A 17,253-nucleotide genomic window follows, 5' to 3' on the forward strand; every position below is an offset into this window, starting at 1 on the left:
TTTTTTTTTTTTTTCCTTTTTGCCCCTCTCAGGATGTCTTTTTCTTTTCAATCCACCCTGGACAATTTTTCTAGCCCACCTCAGCAAAATCTTGGACTGTTTAGCAGGGCTGTAGGGATGGAAGAATTTACCCGCCGCCTGGCCACCCACCTCCCACACTTAGTGACTGTCCCTCAGTCAGCTGGAAGCGTCTGGCATCCGCGTTCGGATGGGGGGGATAGTACTAGTCTCTTCCATTTTAGCACTGGTGGCTGTGCTGGTGTGGTGGCGCAGCTGCACCCAGACAGGCTACCCACTGCCAGACAAATTCCACCTCTCTTCTGTTTTTCCCAGCCGCAGCCACCAGTCCCCCGGCTAGCGTCCGAGCTAGCACCAGTCCCCCGGCTAGCGTCCGAGCTAGCACCAGTCCCTCGGCTAGCGTCCGAGCTAGCACCAGTCCCTCGGCTAGCGTCCGAGCTAGCACCAGTCCCTCGGCTAGCGTCCGAGCTAGCACCAGTCCCTCGGCTAGCGTCCGAGCTAGCACCAGTCCCTCGGCTAGCGTCAGAGCTAGCACCAGCCCCTCGGCTAGCGTCCGAGCTAGCACCAGTTCCTCGGCTAGCCTCCGAGCTAGCACCAGCCCCTCGGCTAGCCTCCGAGCTAGCACCAGCCCCTCGGCTAGCCTCCGAGCTAGCACCAACCCCTCGGCTAGCGTCCGAGCTAGCACCAGTCCCTCGGCTAGCGTCCGAGCTAGCACCAGTCCCCCGGCTAGCGTCCGAGCTAGCACCAGTCCCCAGGCTTGCGTCCGAGCTAGCACCAGAGCTAGCAGAAGTCCCCAGGCTAGCGTCCGAGCTAGCAGAAGTCCCCAGGCTAGCGTCCGAGCTAGCAGAAGTCCCCAGGCTAGCGTCCGAGCTAGCAGAAGTCCCCAGGCTAGCGTCCGAGCTAGCAGAAGTCCCCAGGCTAGCGTCCGAGCTAGCAGAAGTCCCCAGGCTAGCGTCCGAGCTAGCGCCAGCTCCCAGGCTGGCCCCCGCGTCTCCACCAGCTCCCAGGCTGGCCCCGACCTCTGCACCTCGGCCGGCAGCGCCGACCTCTGCACCTCGGCCGGCAGCGCCGGCTTCAGCACCTCGGCCAGCAGCGCCGGCTTCAGCACCTCGGCCAGCTCCTCAGCTGCCCTCCTCGTCTCTGGCTTTGACGTCTGCTGCTTCCACGCCTCCGACGTCATCCTCTTCGCCTCCTACGTCTCCTTCTCATTTCCGGCGAGACGCACCATGGTGCCACTCGCGTCCGCCTTCCCGACGGCCAAGATGGTGGTCATTCCTTGGTCGCCCGTCTCGCCATCTTCAGCGGCGTTCTACTCGCCGCCGCCACCAGACTCGTCCCCGGTGGATTCGGGGACACTTGGGCCGGCGACCCACCACCAGTTCGCCCCTCCGCCCTCCCATGATGTTTGTTCCTGTGCTTTTTGTGGTTCGACCTGTAGGACATCTGGGAGCTGTCCATAAGGAGGGGGGTACTGTTACGGCTCAGACTCCTGCCAACGCCGTTCATCCATCTGTGCACTCCAGTGAGTGCACCTCGGGACACGCCCACGGCTGCGCTCAGCCAGGGACGCGCCGCGCGCGTCTCCGCCCAGCAGAAGCCGCCAGCTGCAATCATTTGCCGGCAATCGGCACACCTGCCTGTGATGATCAAGCGGTCTTCTTAAGCCTGGACAACCTTCGGTCGCTCGCCGGAGTATAGTCTTCTTACCCTTGTAAGCATCCCGTGTCTGGCTTCCATCCCGCGAACTCGCGCCTCCCCTGTGACTTCCGTGTTTCCGTTGTGTTCTGATGTTCCTGTTGTCTTCCTGCAGCGCTTCCCGTGTTCTTCCGTGATCCCCTGTTGTTTCCCCTACCTCCCGGACTGCCCTTTTGGATTCTCGACCTCCCGCTTGGAAACGGATCTTGCCTCTTCTCTCCTGCCCTGGATCATCTGCCTGCCCAATGGACTGTCTTCCTGCCTTGTTCCTCCTCTCGCCCAACACAACACTTGGTAACACACACTACAGCTAATCACACACATAGCCACACATCACATACACTTTTGGATCTAGTTCACACTCCATTTTCCTTAGTTTATGTTTGTATTGTTTGATTATTATATATATATATATATATATATATATATATATGGTTAATATATATAATAAATCATTGTACATACTGCCATCTAGTGTCTGTCGCCGTCACCTCCCCTTAGTCCAACCACTACATGATGTGGAGTTTTGCCGTCACCACCCTTTTGATTGATTGATTGAAACTTTTATTAGTAGATTGCACAGTACAGTACATATTGCGTACAATTGACCACTAAATGGTAACACCCCAATAAGTTTTTCAACTTGTTTAAGTCGGGGTCCACATCAATCAATCAATTCATGGTGTGAATGTGAGTGTGAATGTTATCTGTCTGTGTTGACCCTGTGATGAGGTGGTGACTGAGATAGGCATACTTGCCAACCCTCACGGATTTTCCGGGAGACTCCCGAAATTCATCGCCTCTCCCGAAAACCTCCCGGGACAAATTTTCTCCCGAAAATCTCCCGAAATTCAGGCGGAGCTGGAAGCCGCGGACCTGAGTGACGTCAGGTGCGCAACACCACGTAAATCGTTGGCCAACCAAAAAGTAACCCCAGTACGCTATAGCCAACATTCACCAGGAGATGGCAACAGACAAACATAGATAACTCTATTACATTATTCCCCTTTTAGAAATGTATAGAAGTTATTCAAAATAAATAAACAACCCAACCAAAAAATGCAGCAGCTCAATTAAAAAACTGTACTTAAGCCACATTCTTTTTTTTTTTTTAGTACTGAACTCTTAACCCTCATTTGTAAAAAAAAAAATAACATGCTTATTATACAAACAGTATTTGTACATCTTTAACACAGATTTTTATACTGTCTTCAGAGATTCAGTTTTTTTGGTGGTACTCGAAACCTTTCTGGGTACCTGCGAAAGGGTGTTCAGCATGGTTAGAAAAATAGTGACAGAGAATAGAACAAGGATGGACAATTCAACCCTTAACTCAACAATGAGTAGATGAGTGTTATATGTGTGTATATATGTGTAAATAAATGAACACTGAAATTCAAGTATTTGTTGTATTTATATATATATGTATTAGAGATGCGCGGTTTGCGGGCACAACCGCGGAGTCCGCGGATTATCCGCGGATCGGGCGGATGAAATTAAAAAAAATTTAGATTTTATCCGCGGGTCGGGTCGGGTCGGGTGGTTCAAATTATTAAAAAAAATTAGATTTTAAATAGATTCAGGCGGGTGGCAGTTAAACCAATTCGGAAATATATATACATAGTTAAATGTTGTTACCCACATACGAAAAACGAGCAGGCACCTGCAGCATATGCCACAACAGAAGAAGAAGAAAAAAAAGAGATGGACACTTTTACGGAGCGGAGAAGGGACGCCTCGCCGGGGTCCGGGACCGAGGCCCCTTCCCCCGAGAGGGCCCCACCGGGAGCCGTAGCTGAGGCGATCCGCGAGAAGGGCCCGACGCACGTCCAGGGTCACCACTGCGCCCACCGCACCGACACCCCGCCTCGTCTGCCTTCGCCGCGGCCGGCGTCACGCGCAGCAGGTAAGCAGCTTACCTGCCCGCCACCCCCGTGGCCGGGGGCTCGTAACAGGGGTCACTCCGCGCGCTCCGCCCGCGCAGCTTACCTGCCCGCCACCCCCATTGCCGGGTGCGCGTAACAGGGGTCACTCCGCGCGCAGTGTGCTCACGAAAGGGGTGGGGCTCACCCTGGTTGATATAGACAGCAGCTGGACGGTGGCCATGGAAGTCGGAACCCGCTAAGGAGTGTGTAACAACCCACCTGCCGAATCAACTAGCCCTGAAAATGGATGGCGCTGGAGCGTCGGGCTCATACGCGGCCGTCGCCGGCAGCGAGACGCGCTTGGAGGTGCGCTCAGCGCGGCTCCCATATGATTGCGCACTGGTGTGCGTCTGGGTCGTGACAGCGTGGCACGCGAATGTCTGTGCTGCATTGGATCAGTCTCCTTTCTTTAACAGGCAAAATGCCTTGCATCGTCTATATTAGATATATAACAACGGGCGGGTGCGGGCGGATGCGGTTCTGATCAAATGTTACATCGGGTGGATGGCGGATGGTTGACGACTTTCTGATGCGGTTGCGGATGAAATAATTGCCTATCCGCGCATCTCTAATATGTATATATATATATGTATATGTATGTATATATATATATATATATATATATATATATTGTATATATATATAATAAAATAAATATATATACAGCTAGAATTCACTGAAAGTCAAGTATTTCTTATATATATATATATATATATATATGTATGAAATACTTGACTTGGTGAATTCTAGCTGTAAATATACTCCTCCCCTCTTAGCCCCGCCCCCGCCTCACCCCGACCACGCCCCCACCCCCCACCCCCCACCTCCCGAAATCGGAGGTCTCAAGGTTGGCAAGTATTGGAGATAGGCTTCAGCACCCCTGTGGCCTTGAGAGGAACAAGGGGTAGAAAATGGACGAAAAGAGTAACATAAACAAAGGTATGAGCAAATATAGAGAAAAACTTTACCTTTAAAGGACAAAAATGTCCCCAATATACTCTGAGGCCTAATGAGTTCAGTATTTTCTGTTCTAAAGGACTAAATTATTCTGTACTGTAAGTTTTTTTACATGGAACATTCCCATGTCTGGCAGTTGGCTGTACATAACATTTAGTTCAGCTCCCCAGTAGTACACTATTTGCTTTTCTTGCTGAGAGCGGAGCTCAGATAACATCCGGGGTGGAGTTTGTAGCGAGAATGCCATTGTTGTTAGACTACACCTTAATGCATGATCCATTATTGGTATTACCCTGTTGGCTTGGGGAGAGAAGACGTAGCACAGAGACCACACCACAGGTAAGGCTTCACTTCAATAGTTTATTACCTCTCTTTTATTTAGAAGGAAACACCTTCAACTTCCTGGTACAATAGTTGGCTTTCGACGTCATGGAAAACAATCAGTTTCCAGAAGTGTTTGTGTCCGTAGAAGCCTGATTGTACAACACCGGACGCCGTGTTCACGGATTAAAACCTTTATGGTAGCTTGTGTCGTACAGTAGCTTGTACAGTAGCCCCTTTAAAAGTGATGTCATGAAGTCGTTCGGTGGCTACCTGTTTGTCCACATTCTTTACATGCTGCATATTCTCAATTCTTCATTCTCTGTAAGTCTTGAGCAGGAAGAAACTAGAAACACTTATTCTGTTTCAATCAATCAATCAATCAATGTTTATTCATATAGCCCTAAATCACAAGTGTCTCAAAGGGCTGCACAAGCCACAACGACATCCGCGGTACAGAGCCCACATAAGGGCAAGGAAAAACTCACCACACCAATGGGACGTCGATGTGAATGACTATGAGAAACCTTGGAGAGGACCGCATATGTGGGTGACCCCCCGTCCCCTCGAGGGGAGACCAGATGCAATGGACGTCGAGTCGGTCTGACATAATATTGTGAAAGTCCAGTCCATAGTGGATCTAACATAATAGTGAGAGTCCAGTCCATAGTGGATCTAACATAATAGTGAGAGTCCAGTCCATAGTGGATCTAACATAATAGTGTGAGAGTCCAGTCCATAGTGGATCTAACATAATAGTGTGAGAGTCCAGTCCATAGTGGATCTAACATAATAGTGTGAGAGTCCAGTCCATAGTGGATCTAACATAATAGTGAGAATCCAGTCCATAGTGGATCTAACATAATATTGTGAAAGTCCAGTCCATAGTGGATCCAACATAATAGTGAGAGTCCAGTCCATAGTGGATCTAACATAATAGTGAGAGTCCAGTCCATAGTGGATCTAACATAATAGTGAGAGTCCAGTCCATAGTGGATCTAACATAATAGTGTGAGATTCCAGTCCATAGTGGATCTAACATAATAGTGAGAATCCAGTCCATAGTGGATCTAACATAATAGTGTGAGATTCCAGTCCATAGTGGATCTAACATAATAGTGAGAATCCAGTCCATAGTGGATCTAACATAATATTGTGAAAGTCCAGTCCATAGTGGATCCAACATAATAGTGAGAGTCCAGTCCATAGTGGATCTAACATAATAGTGTGTGAGTCCAGTCCATAGTGGATCTAACATAATAGTGAGAGAGTCCAGTCCATAGTGGATCTAACATAAGAGTGAGAGTCCAGTCCATAGTGGATCCAACATAATAGTGAGAGAGTCCAGTCCATAGTGGATCTAACATAATAGTGTGAGAGTCCAGTCCATAGTGGATCTAACATAATAGTGAGAATCCAGTCCATAGTGGATCTAACATAATAGTGTGAGAGTCCAGTCCATAGTGGATCTAACATAATAGTGTGAGTCCAGTCCATAGTGGATCTAACATAATAGTGAGAGAGTCCAGTCCATAGTGGATCTAACATAATAGTGAGAGTCCAGTCCATAGTGGATCTAACATAATAGTGAGAGTCCAGTCCATAGTGGATCTAACATAATAGTGTGAGATTCCAGTCCATAGTGGATCTAACATAATAGTGAGAATCCAGTCCATAGTGGATCTAACATAATATTGTGAAAGTCCAGTCCATAGTGGATACAACATAATAGTGAGAGTCCAGTCCATAGTGGATCTAACATAATAGTGAGAGAGTCCAGTCCATAGTGGATCTAACATAATAGTGAGAGTCCAGTCCATAGTGGATCTAACATAATAGTGAGAGTCCAGTCCATAGTGGGGCCAGCAGGAGACCATCTCGAGTGGAGACGGGTCAGCAGCACAGAGATGTCCCCAACCGATGCACAGGCGAGTGGTCCACCCCGGGTCCCGACTCTGGACAGCCAGCACTTCATCCATGGCCACAGGACCTGTGTAAGTCCCCCCTCCACAAGGGAGAGGGGGATTTACTTAGAAAAGAAAAGAAACGGCAGATCAACTGGTCTAACAGGGGGTCTATTTAAAGGCTAGAGTATACAAATGAGTTTTAAGATGGGACTTAAATGCTTCTACTGAGGTAGCATCTCTAATTGTTACTGCTAGAACATTCCATAGTACTGGAGCCCCAATAGAAAACGCTCTATAGCCCGCAGACTTTTTTTGGGCTCTGGGAATCACTAATAAGCCGGAGTTCTTTGACCGCAGATTTCTAGCCGGGACATATGGTACAATACAATCAACAAGATAGGACGGAGCTAGACCGTGTAGTATTTTATACGTAAGTAGTAAAACCTTAAAGTCACATCTTAAGTGCACAGGAAGCCAGTGCAGGTGAGCCAGTATAGGTATATATATATATATATATATATATATGTATATAAAGGTATATACAGTATAGGCGTAATATGATCATCAAACTATGATTTAAGATGGATTATAGCAATGCTTCTTAAATTTTTTTTGTAATGACCCCACTGGGGAACAGAAATGTTTCCGAGACGCCCCTGAATTAAAAATGACTATTGAGAACTTAAATGCCTACTGAAATGTGATTTTCTTATTTAAACGGGGATAGCAGGTCCATTCTATGTGTCATACTTGATCATTTCGCGATGTTGCCATATTTTTGCTGAAAGGATTTAGTAGAGAACATCGACGATAAAGTTGGCAACTTTTGGTGGCTGATAAAAAAGCCTTGCCTGTAGCGGAAGTAGCAGACGAGTAGCGTGACGTCACAGGTTGTGGAGCTCCTCACATCCAAACATTGTTTACAATCATGGCCACCAGCAGCCAGAGCCATTCGGACCGAGAAAGCCACGATTTCCCCATTAATTTGAGCCAGGATGAAAGATTGGTGGATGAGGAAAGTGAGAGTGAAGGACTAGAGGGCAGTGGGAGCCATTCAGATAGGGAAGATGCTGTGAGACCTGATATTCAGCTGGGAATGACTAAAACAGTAAATAAACACAAGACATATATATACTCTATTAGCCACAACACAACCAGGCTTATATTTAATATGCCACAAATTAATCCCGCATAACAAACACCTCCCCCTTCCCGTCCATATAACCCGCCAATACAACTCAAACACCTGCACAACACACTCAATCCCACAGCCCAAAGTACCGTTCACCTCCCCAACGTTCATACAGCACATATATTTCCCCAAAGTTACGTACGTGACATGCACATAGCGGCACGCACGTACGGGCAAGCGATCAAATGTTTGGAAGCCGCAGCTGCATGCGTACTCACGGTACCGCGTCTGCGTATCCAACTCAAAGTCCTCCTGGTAAGAGTCTCTGTTGTCCCAGTTCTCCACAGGCCAATGGTAAAGCTTGACCGTCATCTTCCGGGAATGTAAACAATGAAACACCGGCTGTGTTTGTGTTGCTGCAGTCGGCCGCAATACACCGCTTCCCACCTACAGCTTTCTTCTTTGCTGTCTCCATTGTTCATTGAACAAATTGCAAAAGATTCACCAACACAGATGTCCAGAATACTGTGGAATTTTGCCATGAAAACAGACGACTTAATAGCTGGCCACCATGCTGTCCCAAAATGTCCTCTACAATCCGTGACGTCACGCGCAGGCGTCATCATACCGAGACGTTTTCAGCAGGATATTTTGTGCAAAATTTAAAATTGCACTTTAGTAAGCTAACCCGGCCGTATTGGCATGTGTTGCAATGTTAAGATTTCATCATTGATATATAAACTATCAGACTGCGTGGTCGCTAGTAGTGGCTTTCAGTAGGCCTTTAATATGTATTTGTCAAGACTTGGACTTTGGCTTGGTTTGTTCTCCCGTGGTGCAAATGAACTGGACTGGTCAAGGCTTGAAGGTGGGTACATGATTTATTTAAACTATCAAAAAAGGAATAAACGAAAAGCGCGCACAGGGGCGGAGGTACAAAACTAGACTTTAAACACAAAACTTGCACATTGGCAGAAACTATGAACAATTAAACAAAACACTAACTGTGGCTTAACAAACAAAAACTTACTTGGCATGGAACCGGCATGAAAAAAAGAGTAGCAAGGGTCATCAGGGTGTGGAGAGTGTGCAGGAGCATAAATGCGGGGATGTCGTCAGGACGAACAACAGAAAATGAATGAACTTAAATACTATGGACATGATTAGTGAAAGCAGGTGCGTGACTCAAAACGTGAAACAGGTGCGTGACGTGACAGGTGAAAACTAATGGTTGCTATGGTGACAAGAGTGCACAATGAGTCCAAACGTGGAACAGGTGCGTGACGTGACAGGTGAAACTAATGGTTGCTATGGTGACAAAACAAAACAAAAGTGCACAAAAAGTCCAAAATTTAAACCGAACATTACTAAAACAAAACATGATCACACAGACATGACAGTATTTATCTGTACAATAATCTACATGAGTTTCATTCTTTATATAATCAAGGTGATGAAGAAAATGAGTCTACAACAACATAAACAAATTCTCATTTTAAAGGTGATGAGTTTATGTAACAGTCACTACATTTCCATGCACTAAATTAGTCTGATTACTCAAATAGTTCGTTTTTTTGTATTGTCACACCTACGTGTGAAGTCCAAGTGTCCATGCACACTCTCCAGTGTGACTATTAGTCATACGCCATGTGCCTCTCGTTCACTGGGGGGGCCTTACTTCATTTCAGCACGGATAAGTGGATTACTTTTCCAGTTGACCGATGACGTCACACTAGGCCTTGTGGATCCTTACAACTTGTTTTAACTGATGTCCGCTGTAATATTGGCACAGTTTCAAAATATTACGTCTCTAATGGCTCTGCTGGTGTTTAATAGCAGACAGCTAGGAGTTTTTTGGAAGGAATCTTCGGACGAAAATCGCGGAAACATAACTTTTGAATGTTTCAAAGTTCAAAAGGCTATGTGGATTTATGGAAGGAGTTTTAAATGTGAAGGAAAAGGCCGACTAATAGAGATGCGCGGATAGGCAATTATTTCATCCGCAACCGCATCAGAAAGTCGTCAACCATCCGCCATCCACCCGATGTAACATTTGATCAGAACCGCACCCGCCTGTTGTTATATATCTAATATAGACGATGCAAGGCATTAGTGAGGTTATAAAGCTTTTGCCTGTTAAAGAAAGGAGACTGATCCAATGCAGCACAGACATTCGCGTTCCACGCTGTCACGGCCCAGACGCACACCAGTGCGCAATCATATGGGAGCCGCGCTGAGCGCACCTCCAAGCGCGTCTCGCTGCCGGCGACGGCCGGGTATGGGCCCGACGCTCCAGCGCCATCCATTTTCAGGGCTAGTTGATTCGGCAGGTGGGTTGTTACACACTCCTTAGCGGGTTCCGACTTCCATGGCCACCGTCCTGCTGTCTATATCAACCAGGGTGAGCCCCACCCCTTTCGTGAGCGCACTGCGCGCGGAGTGACCCCTGTTACGCGCCCCCGGCAACAGGGGTGGCGGGCAGGTAAGCTGCGCGGGCGGAGCGCGCGGAGTGACCCCTGTTACGAGCCCCCGGCCACGGGGGTGGCGGGCAGGTAAGCTGCTTACCTGCTGCGCGTGACGCCGGCCGCGGCAAAGGCGGACGAGGCGGGGTGTCGGTGCGGTGGGCGCGGTGGTGACCCTGGACGTGCGTCGGGCCCTTCTCGCGGATCGCCTCAGCTACGGCTCCCGGTGGGGCCCTCTCGGGGGAAGGGGCCTCGGTCCCGGACCCCGGCGAGGCGTCCCTTCTCCGCTCCGTAAAAGTGTCCATCTCTTTTCTTTTTTTTCTTCTGTTGTGGCATATGCTGCAGGTGCCTGCTCGTTTTTCGTATGTGGGTAACAACATTTAACTATGTATATATATTTACCAATTGGTTTAACTGCCACCCGCCTGAATCTATTTAAAATCTATTTTTTTTTTATTTCAACCACCCGACCCGACCCGCGGATAAAATCTAATTTTTTTTAATTTCATCCGCCCGATCCGCGGATAATCCGCGGACTCCGCGGTTGTGCCCGCAAACCGCGCATCTCTACCGACTAATAACCAGAGTTAGGTTGCTATTGTTCTGGACTATCTTGCCAGTTGTGTTGAAAGTGAATCAGTTGGTTTGCACAAACGCAGCGTGAAGAGTTTTGTGTACGCTTGATTATTCACTTTTAATATACCTGCTTCTTTATCTTTCATCTCATTCATATTTTGTTCAGGAGTCTGAATTAAGTCAGCATTTTTTCATTTATTCTATTCTGTGTTTTGTGTTTTATTTTGCACGATTGAACCAAGTCAAATTCCTAGTTGGTGATCCCGTTCTCAAACAATGGCAATAAAAACTATTCTAATTTTGATTCTGATTTTACATTTCCCAATTACCTTCTTAAATAAATCTCTTGTTTCTTTTATTCTATCATGGATGCACTTGAGAATGTTCTGTTTTTGTCATTTGTGAAGCAAATAAAGAGTCTTCTCTCCTCTTCATTACTATTGTTGCTATCTTTTGATTGAATTGCTTCCGGGTTGTATTCCGCACGTTGAGACTGGCGCATGCGCGATACGAAGGGTCCTCTCAGGCCGCAAACGCCCGCTCCAGAGATCTGGTTTCCAATCGAATAATCCACGTGTGTTAGTCCGGACCAAGCTCTGGCACTGAGCATACAGGGAGCGGACTGCCACAATCAGACAGTCCGATACCCCATACTCTCTGAGCACTCCCCACAGGACTTCCCGAGGGACACGGTCCAATGCCTTCTCCAAGTCCACAAAACACATGTAGACTGGTTGAGCAAACTCCCATGCACCCTCAAGGACCCTGCCGAGAGTATAGAGCTGGTCCACAGTTCCACGACCAGGACGAAAACCACACTGTTCCTCCTGAATCCGAGGTTCGACTATCCGGCGTAGCCTCCTCTCCAGTACACCTGAATAGACCTTACCGGGAAGGCTGAGGAGTGTGATCCCACGATAGTTAGAACACACCCTCCGGTTCCCCTTCTTAAAGAGAGGAACCACCACCCCGGTCTGCCAATCCAGAGGTACCGCCCCCGATGTCCACGCGATGCTGCAGAGTCTTGTCAACCAAGACAGCCCCACAGCATCCAGAGCCTTAAGGAACTCCGGGCGGATCTCATCCACCCCCGGGGCCTTGCCACCGAGGAGCTTTTTAACTACCTCAGCAACTTCAGCCCCAGAAATAGGAGAGCCCACCACAGACTCCCCAGGCACTGCTTCCTCATAGGAAGACGTGTTGGTGGGATTGAGGAGGTCTTCGAAGTATTCTCTCCACCGATCCACAACATCCGCAGTCGAGGTCAGCAGAACACCATCCTCGCCATACACGGTGTTGATAGTGCACTGCTTCCCCTTCCTGAGGCGACGGATGGTGGTCCAGAATTGCTTCGAAGCCGTCCGGAAGTCGTTTTCCATGGCTTCCCCGAACTCCTCCCATGTCCGAGTTTTTGCCTCTGCGACCGCTGAAGCCGCACACCGCTTGGCCTGTCGGTACCTGTCCGCTGCCTCAGGAGTCCTATGAGCCAAAAGAACCCGATAGGACTCCTTCTTCAGCTTGACGGCATCCCTCACCGCCGGTGTCCACCAACTGGTTCTAGGATTACCGCCATGACAAGCACCAACTATCTTGCGGCCACAGCTCCAATCAGCCGCCTCGACAATAGACAGATGAGGTGGTTCGGGCATCTGGTCAGGATGCCACCCGAACGCCTCCCTAGGGAGGTGTTTAGGGCACGTCCGACCGGTAGGAGGCCGCGGGGAAGACCCAGGACACGTTGGGAAGACTATGTCTCCCGGCTGGCCTGGGAACGCCTCGGGGTCCCACAGGAAGAGCTGGACGAAGTGGCTGGGGAGAGGGAAGTCTGGGCTTCCCTGCTTAGGCTGCTGCCCCCGCGACCCGACCTCGGATAAGCGGAAGAAGATGGATGGATGGATGGATGGGTGTTAGTCCGACTATTCAAAAAACCGAACAGGATCGGATTAAAGTGTTTCCATGGGTTGTAGGAGGTTTATATAGAGCAGGGGTCGGCAACCCAAAATGTTGAAAGAGCCATATTGGACCAATAATACAAAAACAAATCTGTCTGGAGCCGCAAAAAAATTAAAAGCCATATTACATACAGATAGTGTGTCATGAGATATAAATTGAATTAAGAGGACTTAAAGGAAACTAAATGAGCTCAAATATAGCTACAAACGAGGCATTATGATGCAATATGTACATATAGCTAGCCTAAATAGCATGTTAGCATCGATTAGCTTGCAGTCATGCAGTGACCAAATATGTCAGATTAGCACTCCACACAAGTCAATAACATCAACAAAACTCACCTTTGTGCATTCATGCACGACGTTTAAAGTTTGGTGGACAAAATGAGACAGAAAAAGAAGTGGCATAAAACACGTCCTAGAAAGTCGGAGAGTTATACATGTAAACAAACTACGGTGAGTTCAAGGACCGCCAAAATTAGTAGGACAAAGCGGCGCTCGCCAAATACTCAATCAGTGAAGGATGTTTAATATAAACAGTGTGCTTTATAACAATTAGGGAGGTTTGTGTCATGTTTGGCCTCCTACAGAAACGATATGAAACAAAAAATAAATGATTTCCCCTCATCTTTTTCCATTTTCCATACATCTTTGGAAAAGCTCCAGGGAGCCACTAGGGCGGCGCTAAAGAGCCGCAGGTTGCCGACCCCTGATATAGAGCCAAACTATTTGGAGCTAGATGGAGCCTGCGTACCACAGTTTGAGAATCCCTGTGTTAAACAACCCCAAAGCGTCAAATCCTAAAGTTCAAGCATGGGTTTGCATGCAGTTTTGCAGTCTTAACAGAGCATACTGTGTGACGTCACAGTTATTTGGACATTTACTACAGTATAAGCTCTCCACCAGATCCCTCCCTCTCTGCTTCAGGCTGTGAGGGTAATATATATTCTGCCGTGACGTGCGGTGAGGTTGATGGCTGGTGAGGCACTGACTTCATCACAGTCAGATTTACAAACATATGAACCCTAAAGAGTATCTTATTCACCATTTGATTGGCAGCAGTTAACGGGTTATGTTTAAAAGCTCATACCAGCATTCTTCCCTGCTTGGCACTCAGCATCAAGGCTTGGAATTGGGGGTTAAATCACCAACAATTATTGCCGGGCGCGGCGCCGCTGCTGCCCACTGCTCCCCTCACCTCCCAGGGGGTGATCAAGGGGATGGGTCAAATGCAGAGGACACATTTCATTACACCTAGTGTGTGTGTGACAATCATTGCTACTTTAACTCATTGGCGTTGTTAGGCCTATTTTAGGGGGCTCAAGCCCCCCTAAAATATTCTTAAGCCCCCCCTAAATAATTTGGTGTTTTTTTGTTTTTTTTTTACAAATAAATGCCGACATATTCATTATAAAGTGGCCCAAATATGAGTTTAAATAAATAATCATATAACCTGTTATTATTCACTCAGTTTCCCCTCACTTCGTAGCGTAAGGTAGAGAGCCCCTTTCGTGCGTCGGTATCCAATCCATTCCACTTGTTCATATAGAAAATGCCCACATCACTCAAATTCCAGCCCACATTTTCTCTGCGACCTTGCTTGCGGTCCTGCAGGTGTACGAAGCACATTATCTTCCTTTACAATGAGTGAAGCTGCACAAAACCTTGTGTGTGCAATTGTAAATCATTTATTTTTTAAGTTTTGTGTTTCTTGTAGAATCTATATAAAGTAATATACATAAGCCTATTGTTAAAATAATGAAAAAAACATCATTAAATATATTTGTTTTATTGTATTGTTACATTAATAGCTGTTTTATTATTATAGGATGGCTTGTTAAACATTTAATAGGATTTTCAGAGGGAGGAAAAACCAAGACATTTAATATAAAATGTAAAATGAATAAATACATAAAAAGAAAAAGAAAATATATGGTTAAAAGCCATCGTCCCGGGGAGCATTTCATTTCGTCCCGTGTATTTAAAAATAATAATAATAATAACAATGAATAATTTCTAAGTCTTTGTTAGCCGTTTGTGAAGTTTTGTGCTCGTGCGTAACATTCGCTTGCATCCTGTGCATCTCCTGGGGGCAAAGCCCCCCCTGTCCTTAAAAGCTAGTGACGCCCCTGCTTTAACTTAACTTTAACTTTACACATACAAACTGCGTAGCACACAAAAAAGCACATTTAATTAAAAAAAAACGTTATTATGGTCTTACCTTTACTTATAAGTGCGGGAACAGTGGTGTTGGTGTTGGAGGAGTTGTGAATGAATGAAATATGAAATCCGTGCTGCAGTCTGCAGGTGTACCTAATGTAGTGTCCTTGCAGTCGTTCACGGCTCCTCCGGCGCGAGCAATGTTGTTTTTGCACTTTTTGGCTTCTTGTTAAGTGACTTTTTTTGGGTGGATTCGGTCTTGTGCGTGGAGGGTTTGGGTGTGGGCTTTGGTTGGTGTGGCGCTCTCGTCGGCGGCGAAGGTGCCTTAACCAGCACCAGGAGGCGGGGTTACGCGAGCCTCAGCCAGTGCGTCTTCGCAGCAGTTTTATGATCGCTCAGCACAAGAAATACTTTACACACATACAGTTGTTGACAAAATACACTGTACATTATATACCTCAGCTAACTAAACTATGGAAATGTATAATATAATTCATATAGCAATACAGTCTCACTGCACAGCAGGCCAGCAGTTAGCCGAGTCCGTCCATGTTGAGGCACTGAGTGACGTGCCTCGACTGGCTGCTGTTCACCGCACCGTCTCTTCTCAGTATTTGAACGGCAAATGTGAAAATTCAGCGATTTTGAATAAAAATAATCTAAAACTGGTGAAGTTAAATGGAAAATAACTTTATAGTATAATCACTGGATACATATAACAATTAAATTTTTTTTTTTTTTTTTTTACATTTTTTTTCTTTCCATGATGGCAGGTGAGGCCCTGCCTCACCTGCCTCTAGTGACTGCACGTCACTGGTGTTAAACAACGCCAAAGCGTCAAATCCTAAAGTTCAAGCATGGGTTTGCATGCAGTTTTGCAGTCTTAACAGAGCATACTGTGTGACGTCACAGTTATTTGGACATTTACTACAGTATAAGCTCTCCACCAGATCCCTCCCTCTCTGCTTCAGGCTGTGAGGGTAATATATATTCTGCCGTGACGTGCGGTGAGGTTGATGGCTGGTGAGGCACTGACTTGTTTATAGAAGTCTTCCTTATCTTTCTTCAGTTTTCAAAGTATCTCTGTCTCGATGGAGATCTTCCTTTAATTATTACCTCCTGCTTCCATTGAAAGTCCAGTTTAGAAAACTTTTTTATTTTAGATATGTAATCCTCCATGTTAAAAGTCCAGACGAGAGGAAACAATAAACGATCGCTGCTAACTGTTGCTGCTTGTTGTCACTTCTTCTGCAGCCGAGTAGTCGCAAGAATGATCTCTGGGATCACTAGCGCCCTCTACCACCATGAGGCGGGATTACTGCGAGCCTCACACAGTGCGTCTTCGCAGCAGTTTTATGATCGCACAAGAAATACGTTACACACATACAGTTGTTGACAAAATACACTGTACATTATATACCTCAGCTAACTAAACTATGGAAATGTATAATATAGTTCATATAGCAATACAGTCTCACTGCACAGCAGGCCAGCAGTTAGCCGAGTCTGCAATCCATGGTGAGGCACTGAGTGACGTGCCTCAACTGGCTGCTGATCACCGCACCGTCTCTTCTCAGTATTTGAACGGCAAATGTGAAAATTCAGCGATTTTGAATAAAAATAATCTAAAACTGGTGAAGTTAAATGGAAAATAACTTTATAGTATAATCACTGGATACATAATTTTTTTTCTTTTTAAATGTTTTTTCTTTCCATGATGGCTCGTGAGGCCCCGCCTCACCTGCCTCACCTGCCTGCCCTGACTGCACGTCACTGATATTCTGTGACCAATTACAAACACATGCCAGCAACTGTCCTTAAATACATGCTAGCTCACAATCATATAAGTAAATGGGACATGGTATAATTCACCTCAAAAGCATTTATTTATTTTTAAAATGCAAGAAGCTAGATATTTGGCCACTTCCAATACCATGTGGGACCTTTGAGACTTAAAAAATAGTATATTATGGGACACTCAACAAACTATTTTAGGAATAGTGCTGCTTGGATCCTGATGTATACTTGCCAACCCTCCCGGATTTTCCGGGAGACTCCCGAAATTCAGCGCCTCTCCCGAAAACCACCCGGGACAAATATTCTCCCAAAAATCTCCCGAAATTCAGGCGGAGCTGGAAGCCACGCCCC

At 46.6% G+C, this 17,253-nt stretch overlaps 1 protein-coding gene across 1 annotated transcript in view; it reads left to right on the top strand.

The window, feature by feature from the left end:
- Window positions 1-4,799: 4,799 nt before the first annotated feature.
- The window catches only part of LOC140676618 (zinc finger protein RFP-like), a 28,359-nt gene continuing 15,905 nt past the window's right edge, over window positions 4,800-17,253 (top strand). The window contains exon 1 of the mRNA XM_072915751.1: window positions 4,800-4,934. Within this exon, the coding sequence (XP_072771852.1) occupies window positions 4,836-4,934 (99 nt within the window). The 5' untranslated portion in view covers window positions 4,800-4,835. The remainder of the gene's footprint in view (window positions 4,935-17,253) is intronic.

This window comes from Nerophis lumbriciformis, linkage group LG22 (genome assembly GCF_033978685.3).
Source record: "Nerophis lumbriciformis linkage group LG22, RoL_Nlum_v2.1, whole genome shotgun sequence".
Taxonomy (NCBI): Eukaryota; Metazoa; Chordata; class Actinopteri; order Syngnathiformes; family Syngnathidae; genus Nerophis; species Nerophis lumbriciformis.